Source organism: Otolemur garnettii, unplaced genomic scaffold (genome assembly GCF_000181295.1).
Source record: "Otolemur garnettii isolate 467f Iridium unplaced genomic scaffold, OtoGar3 scaffold00162, whole genome shotgun sequence".
Lineage (NCBI taxonomy): Eukaryota > Metazoa > Chordata > Mammalia > Primates > Galagidae > Otolemur > Otolemur garnettii.
In genome coordinates, this window is record NW_003852557.1 from 67,173 (window position 1) to 74,762 (window position 7,590).

General features: G+C 45.2%; 1 protein-coding gene across 1 annotated transcript; it reads right to left on the bottom strand.

Annotated features, from left to right (window-relative positions):
- Nucleotides 1–3,031: 3,031 nt before the first annotated feature.
- On the bottom strand, nucleotides 3,032–7,188 carry LOC111728489 (ankyrin repeat domain-containing protein 40-like). Its single transcript, XM_023519211.1, has 3 exons — nucleotides 7,149–7,188; nucleotides 3,968–4,128; nucleotides 3,032–3,175 (listed from the first exon to the last, which is right to left on the bottom strand). The coding sequence occupies exons 1-3, from the start codon at nucleotides 7,186–7,188 to the stop codon at nucleotides 3,032–3,034; spliced, it is 345 nt and encodes a 114-aa protein (XP_023374979.1).
- Nucleotides 7,189–7,590: the final 402 nt, after the last annotated feature.

Sequence of the window (7,590 nt, forward strand, 5' to 3'; positions counted from 1 at the left end):
GATTCGAACCCGCCACCTTAGGTGTATGTGGCTGGCGCCTTAGCCGCTTGAGCCACAGGCGCCGAGCCAAAACATTTACTCTTTAAAAGAGGGAAGCGATTGAAACCTGAAGCGCACCTGCAGATTCACAAGGTTCATATAGCTAAGGCCTTGTGTCATCAGTTCACAGTAGCTCTCTTCCCCCTAACCATGTTCCCCATTTCAGACTTGGATCCTCTCCATGTCTGGGCTCAGGGCTTGGCTGTGAGTTTATTCAACACATCACGAGTGCTCCTGTGTGCCAGCTGGTATCTTATCACTTTGGATACATCAGGTACAAAGTAGGAGCAGTTACCTTCCCTAGTGAAATCTGGCCTCATAGTAACAGTGGCACCTTTAGGCTTCTGGGCTATAATTAGGACTTAGGTTTTGGTGAATGAGGAGCAGAGGTGGAAAGGGACAGTTGTGATTTTTCCAATCACTCTATTAGTTGTTAGTCAAAGTAGATTGTGAGCAAATAAGAATTCCAGCTCATTCCTTATTTTTTATTTTATTTTTGAGACAGAGTCTCAAGCTGTCGCCCTAGGTAGAGTGCTGTGGCATCACAGCTCATAGCAACCTCAAACCCTTGGGCTTAAACCAGGTATCCTCAAACTATGGCCCACAGGCCACATGCGGCTCGCCGAGGACATTATCTGGTCCGCTGGGTGTTTTTGCTGCCACTGCTTGTCCTGCTTAGCAGCTGACTCGTCCTGGGGCCCGCAGTCCAACCCTCCAGTGGTCTGAGGGACAGTGAACTGGCATAAACAATCCTTTTGCCTCAGCCTCCCAAGCCGCTGGTACTATAGGTGCCTGCCACATCACTTGGCTATTTTGTTGTTGTTGTTGTTATTGTTTGGCGGGCCTGGGCTGGATTCGAACCCGCCAGCTCTGGTGTATGTGGCTGGCGCCCTATCCGCTTGAGCTACAGGCGCTGAGCCTCATTCCTTATTTTAATTTAACCTAAATGTGTGCTAGAATGTTTTAGAATAACATTCTGGTACCTGATTTAATTTTGTTTAAAAATGATTTAAAAATCCTTCAGTGGAATTACACCTTACTCAGTAACCAGTTTTTACAAACAGTACATGGGGTAAAAACTAATCAAAACTACTTTTGAAGCTCTTCAAATTTTGTTTTGCTTATTATCAGCAACTTTAAGGCTACTTGTATTACAGAAGATACATTTTTATCATATTCTTGCATGTAGGCTGTGTTTGTTAAAATAGGTATTGAAAGTGCCCAACAACATGATGATTAAATTGCTCTCGTTGATGTTGATGTAACTAACGGGGAGGTGACACCTTGGTGGCTTCAGTTAGCATAGTGTAAGCTTTCCTGGCTACTGACTTGTTTCTTTTTTGAGACAGGGTGTCAAGCTGTTGTCCTCGGTAGAGTGCAGTGGTATCACAGCTCAAAGCAACCTCAAACTCTTGGGCTTACGTGATGACTCTTTTTGCCTCAGCCTCCCAAGTAGCTGAGACTACAGGCACCTACCACAACGCCTGGCTATTTTTGTTGTTGAAGTTGTCGTCGTTTCAGCTGTCCCGGGCTGGGTTCAAACCCACCAGCCTCAGTGTGTGGCCAGTGCTCTGCCCACTGAGCTACAGGTGCCACTTGACTTCTTTTTTCAAATAAATTTATTCTGTCATGTTGATTTAAGCACAGTCTAAAAAAATCTAATTTTCCCACAAATGGTGTTTTCAGGCCATTAACATAACCAACCCCAAGCCTCAGTCTCAATTTTCCTCATTATCCAAAACAAAATTGGCAATAACTTAGTGTTTGACACCTACTGTCACAGTCTCCCAGCACTGAGCACTCATCTGGCTCGCATTAGGGGCTATGCTGTCTTTTGAAAACATGGGCCTTGGGTGCACGGGACTTGACTCTCAGTGCTAAAGTGTTCCTACTGTAAGAGGCCACGGATGCTGAGCATATTGCAGGCTTTTACATTCACTCATTACATGTCATGAATGCAATAGTACACACTTCCTCTCCCTGGTTATCGAAACTATTTTCCTTTTTTTTGGACAGTTGGTCAGGTAAGTTCATGTAATGCCTTTGTGTTCCTCCCCCTTCATCCAAGCTATTGGGAAGTTGGAGATGAGCGAATAGTGGCCTATTTTATGTATTAGGAATACAAGTAAGACATTTTTCTTGCTTGTAAGACGCTCTGGTACTTATTTATACCTCTTTCATAAGGATGGAGATGACTTCATAGTCTTTAAGGAACAGATTTGCAAAGGGATGCTGGTGTCAATAGAAGTGGCTAGTCTGGGTCAGGTGACGAGTTTTTGGTAGCAAGGTATAAGCAGTTATTAATTAGAAGTTATCAAGAAAACTGAGAAGGATTCTAGGTAGTGTGCTAGGGAGCAACCTAGCATGGGATGTGATGACAGCCACCTTTGAGCAGGTACTTCTGAGGGTACCAACTTGGTGGTGGTTTTTGTTTTTGTTTTTCCTTATTTAATAGAGTTCAGTGGTGCCAGCTGAGCCATGGCTGTTTTGTAAGTGATCTGTTAAAAATAGCCTCCAAGATATTTACGTCACAGAAGTCATGCCACTTTTATGAATTCTACCATAGGAGGCCATCATGAGTTAAAAAGTGTAAACTGGAAGTGACAGTATGAGATGCTTCTTGAATGGAGAGCACGGTTTGAGGCAGTGTTGCCCACTGGGCCCTGGCTTTCCCAGCCTCTGCTCACCCTACCCATGTGAGGTTCACATAAGGGGGCCTGGCCATTTGTTCTACCTGAATCCCACAGGGCCTGACGACCCCTGGTCAGGATTGGGGTGCAATTCTACAATACAAACTTGCTCTAGGTACCATACAAATTCCTCTTATAGCATTTCTCACAACACTTTGAACTTAACTCTTCTCAGTCCAGAGAAATTGGAGAAGAGGAAATGAAATAGTTTTCCACAGTTGAAACATAATGTCAGCCAAAGTGGTTCTGTGCATCCAGATTTCATAATTTACACAACGCTTCCAGTTTTTCCCTGAGATGACTTAGTAAGTCATTTTCGCAGCATTGCTGTTGTAGCAGGGCTTCTCGATCAGAGATGGCATGTGGTCTGTTAATTCAGTGCTTCCACTTCTCGTTAAAATGAGTTCCACTTCCTGAAAGTTCTGTAGTCTTTGAATGTCTTTGTCCTTGATGTGGAAAAGAAATACAACGGTTTGTAAGTAAATAACTTGTGAAGCTATTAAAAAAGGATTAACATGGGCAGGTATCTTGGGTTCTTGCCTAAACTCTGAAGATATTTCTATATTGTGTTTTCTTTCTCTATCCATGGTAACCTGTTAGCAGTTGAGACTAGAGAATGCTAACTTCTCGTTGGATTTTTCTAGAAGAGACTTTAAGGCAAGGTATGGTTTGGTTTACAGAGGGTGGGGGTGTTCTGTTTTTAAGAGCAAGTATCTTGCTCTGTTACCTGGCTGGGGTACAGTGGCATCATCATAGCTTGCTACAACCTTGAATTCCTGGGCTTAAGCAATCCTTCTGCCCACACCTACCTAGCAGCTGGGACTACAGGCATCTCCAGGCATGCAACAGCTTACCAGCTACTTTGTCTAGTTTTTTGTAGATAGTCTATGTTGCCTAGGCTGATGTCAAACTCCTACCTCAGTGATCTTCCCACTTTAGCCTCCAAAGTTCTGGGATTACAGGGTAACCTGCCATACCCAGATGGAACTAGCGTCTAAAGTTGGGGTAGTCACTTAACCATTCAGAGGCTTTTAAAGGGTTTATGGATTGGGTGTGCAAATCTCTAAAAGCACCAGATTGAAAATGACCTAGCTACTATATTTGGCCATTTTGCAGTCAGAATTTCCAGTGTCTTTTAATTTTGTTTTCATATAGGAAATGCAAGAGTTAAATGATTGGTTCCACAGAACATAATTTTACCCACCAAAATTCTGCATTTAGAAGCTTAACGACCCTACCTTTCTGAGCAGTGTGTTTGGTAGTTTTCTGATCTTCTCCACTTGCTCTGGGTTAATCCCCAGTTCGCAGCAACTTACTTTCAGTAGGTTTTGATAACTCAGCTCTTGTCTTTTCAGTTCAATTTCAATGAAGTCATTTTCTTTGAGGTTCTGAATTCTGACTTTAAGTACCAGCTCTAGATTATCCATAAATTCAAATATGTTTTGTAAAAAAAGAAATACTCATTAAAGATCTTCAGCATTATATAGCATAGATAATCCCAAAATCTGAGCAATTTTCCTAAGTAAATGTAGAGCTTTGGAAGAATACATGTACATTTTTCATTAGCTGAGGCTTCTTGGAGTCCTGGGCAAGCTGTAGGATGTCTGCCCCAGTGAATCCAATAAACAGCTTGCATTTTGAAGCCTGCCAAGGATTTAAAATAAACTACACAGTGGACATTTAAATGCATTACCTCTAGGCAAGTCATAGCAGTTGTTTATACCTTGCCAGTTATCTGGAAGCTTCAAGGGATATCTGCATGGCCTTGGGCCCTTATGTAAGTCACCCCAGCAGTGAGAGAGGTGGACTCTGAGAAATAAGGTAATGCACTTATCTTTTCAGATAATGGCATTGAGTGCGAGTCTAACAACTGTCCTGAGAAGGAGCAGTATGGACTAAGGATCCATTTGGAGGATACCAAAATTTGAAGTTTGGGTTCACAACATGGTCTAGGGGCTGAATCCTCACTTAGACAGATATCGTCAGGTTTGGCATTATCACCTGGGTCAGTCGACAAGTGTGGATTTGTGCCTTCTTGTTTATATTCACCTGGGAAAGAATTGAGAAAGTTGAGAAGCAGCAGCGCCTCAGTGTCTGGCTCTGTGCCATGCAAAAGACAATGATGCCCACCTTCTCTTTAGGGAAAAAGCAAGTCAGGAAAGGGCAGCAATTATTTTCCGTCTGGAAGAGCAATCTTCTTTATCATGAAAAGGAGCGGAGACAGTATTTTTAAATGCTGTGTGATCCGGGGAAGAAATATTTATAATCTGTGGTCAGCTCACGTCTCTGCTTAAATATTTTCAGCTCCCTGTGCTTTGTGTCTTCAGTTGTCTCGCAGAGTTACACGGTTAGAAAGCTCCCTTTATACGGAGAAATTTTCTCACCCAGACGATGGGAAGGGAGTGAATATTTACAGAGCACTTAGCATATGCCAGGCTTTTTATACCTCTGTTTCTTAAAATACCCACTGGACACACGTTGGAAACCTCTGCACCAGGCACTGGGGGAAATGATCCAAAAACCCCAAAGAAGTCTATCCTGGAATTTATAGGCCAGTGGAGGAGACATGTTAGTAAGTGGGAAATGACAACCGTGGCAGGTGTGAAGGTGAAGTACACAGTGGCATGAAAGCACGTAAAGGGGTCAAGGAAAGCTTCCCTGAAGGTTGGTGAGGATGAAGCAGCTCAACTAGGTCCAGAGGGAGAAGAGCTTTCCACAGGGCAGGAACAGTGTCAGCAGACACCCTGTAGGAGGGACAGTGAGATGAGGTGGGAATATGAGTGGTAGCTCTGTGCTGTCCACTGAGGTAGTCCTTGGTAACGTGACATGAGACAGGCTCTAACTGGGTTTCAAAGGCAGTAGGAAAAAGTGTCTCATTTTTCATACCAATTATATATTGATACATTGCGTGAAGTATATTAGGAACATTGATTTCACCTATTTTTAAAATGTGGCTACTACACACATATGTGGCTTGCATTACATTTCTGGACGTGACTGGTCTAGAGGAAAGGTTTTGGTCTTTATCCTAGACTGCCCAGCCATTATTCTTTAGCAGGACGCTGTCATAATGAGACTTGCATTTTGGAAAAGGAAAAAACAAAAACCCTCACTCTCCTCAATCCTATGAGGTGTGGACGTTGTTATTTCCTTTTTCAGATAAGAAAATTGAGGCTGAAGGTGAAGTGACTTGCTCAAGTTAGTTAATGGTGGGACCTGGATGTGACCAGGGCTGGCTACACTGTGGAGCCGAGTGCAAAAGGAAAATAAGGATGAAGATAATCTCCCCCAGGGCAGATGGTGCCCCCCAAGGGATTTCGACCTCCCCACCTGACCTTGCCAGCTACCTGGATGGGGTGGGCGAGAGGTCCCCACTCCTTCCCTGCAGTTGCCCTCAGCATGCTGTGGCACTGTGCACCCATCACAGCAATGAGGAACTGTGGCGGAGGGTTGCCGCAGTGGTGGGACTGGTCTGGGTGTGAAGACCATATGCATGAGCAGAAGCTCCAACTCCCAACCCCAGGCATGTGCTCCATCGTCCCATCTGAGTCCACTTACAGAACAAATCCAAAGCCAAAATTATGACACATTTCAAGTCAGCGACCTCAGAACAAGCCTGAGACAATCGCATTGATCAGAGGCTCATGAAGTCAGGCCGGCTTGTGCCACCCTGCCAAATGCTTTCCCAGAAATGAGACCATCCATCTAAATCAGTCCCCTCCCAGGATAGGAATAATGTCCCTTGCCCTAGTTCTCAGGGACCTGCAGAGATCTTTGTCCTTCAACTCCCAGCCCTCCAAGTGGCTCAGCGCTGTGGCCCCTCTCCTAGGCCACCCCTGGGATATCCTAGGCCCAGCCCTCCTGGGATGCCAGTACCAGACCTGAAACGAGGCCCTCCTGCCTCCGTTAACCAACACTCAGCACCAGAATTTTCCCAGCCTTGTTCACCAAATTCAAAAGCAGTTTACTCTCCAATTAGTATGTCAGATCCCTCTGTGGATGGACAGGGCCTCGTAGGGCAGAAAGCAGGCCTTTAAAGACAGGCAGATGTGGACCTGAATCTTTCCTCTGACATTTAGCAGCAGTGATACATTGGGCAAGTTGGGTAACTTCTCTGATCTAGAAAATGGGGTTAGTAAGGTCTGCCTCACAGGACTGGAAGACATGAGAAGGTGCAGGGAAGGCCTGACTACTCCCGGCATAGCAAACGCCGGGAATTGCTCCCCACTCTTAACATTATAGCGACTGGTACTTGCTTCTCCCTGAAAGGACCCCAGGTCCAGTAGCTCTGCTCTTGACTACACCACACTGCAAAGTAGGGGAGCCACGGACCCTGCTGGCCACAAGGGTACCAGCCTTCCCCAGCCGCACTCCACCCTCCTTTGAGGACTGTGTTGGGAACAGGGCCTCCAGACTCACCTGCCAGCTTCTCCCCAACATCCTGTTCAGTTTCAGCCATGGGTCAGCTCTGTAGTCAGCAGCTCCACTCGCCTTTACACACAAGCTCCCAACCAAATAAGCACTTTCTAAAGCCTCGGCACAACCAGCTGCAGTGAAACAGTATGTTCTTGTCATCAGTGCTGTAGGATAGGGCAGGGACATTTTTATTATTCATAGATAAGTGACCTGAGGTGTACTGCAAGCCTTGTGCGGGAAGGTCCTGAACTTCAAGGTTTTTTACTCAAAGTGTGTTCACTGGTAGGGGAGCCTGAGCGGTACAGCCAGGCCCTAGGTGGGGATCAGGCCCTCCTTGGAAAGGTTAGCAGCTACTACATAAGGGGCTAGAAAAACCAAACCATTTCTGGAACTGAACAGACTCCCTTTCGTCTCCAATTCTCTCTCCCTTTTCTCCCAACCCCTT

Excerpts from the sequence above, each read along its gene's own strand:
- LOC111728489 (XM_023519211.1), bottom strand. The coding sequence starts at position 7,188 with ATGGCTGAAACTGAACAGGATGTTGGGGAGAAGCTGGCAG. Across the intron at positions 4,129-7,148 it reads TGTTGGGGAGAAGCTGGCAG|TCAGAATTCAGAACCTCAAA; the intron begins GTGAGTCTGGAG and ends TGGTACTTAAAG. Across the intron at positions 3,176-3,967 it reads CAAACACACTGCTCAGAAAG|GACAAAGACATTCAAAGACT; the intron begins GTAGGGTCGTTA and ends TTCCACATCAAG.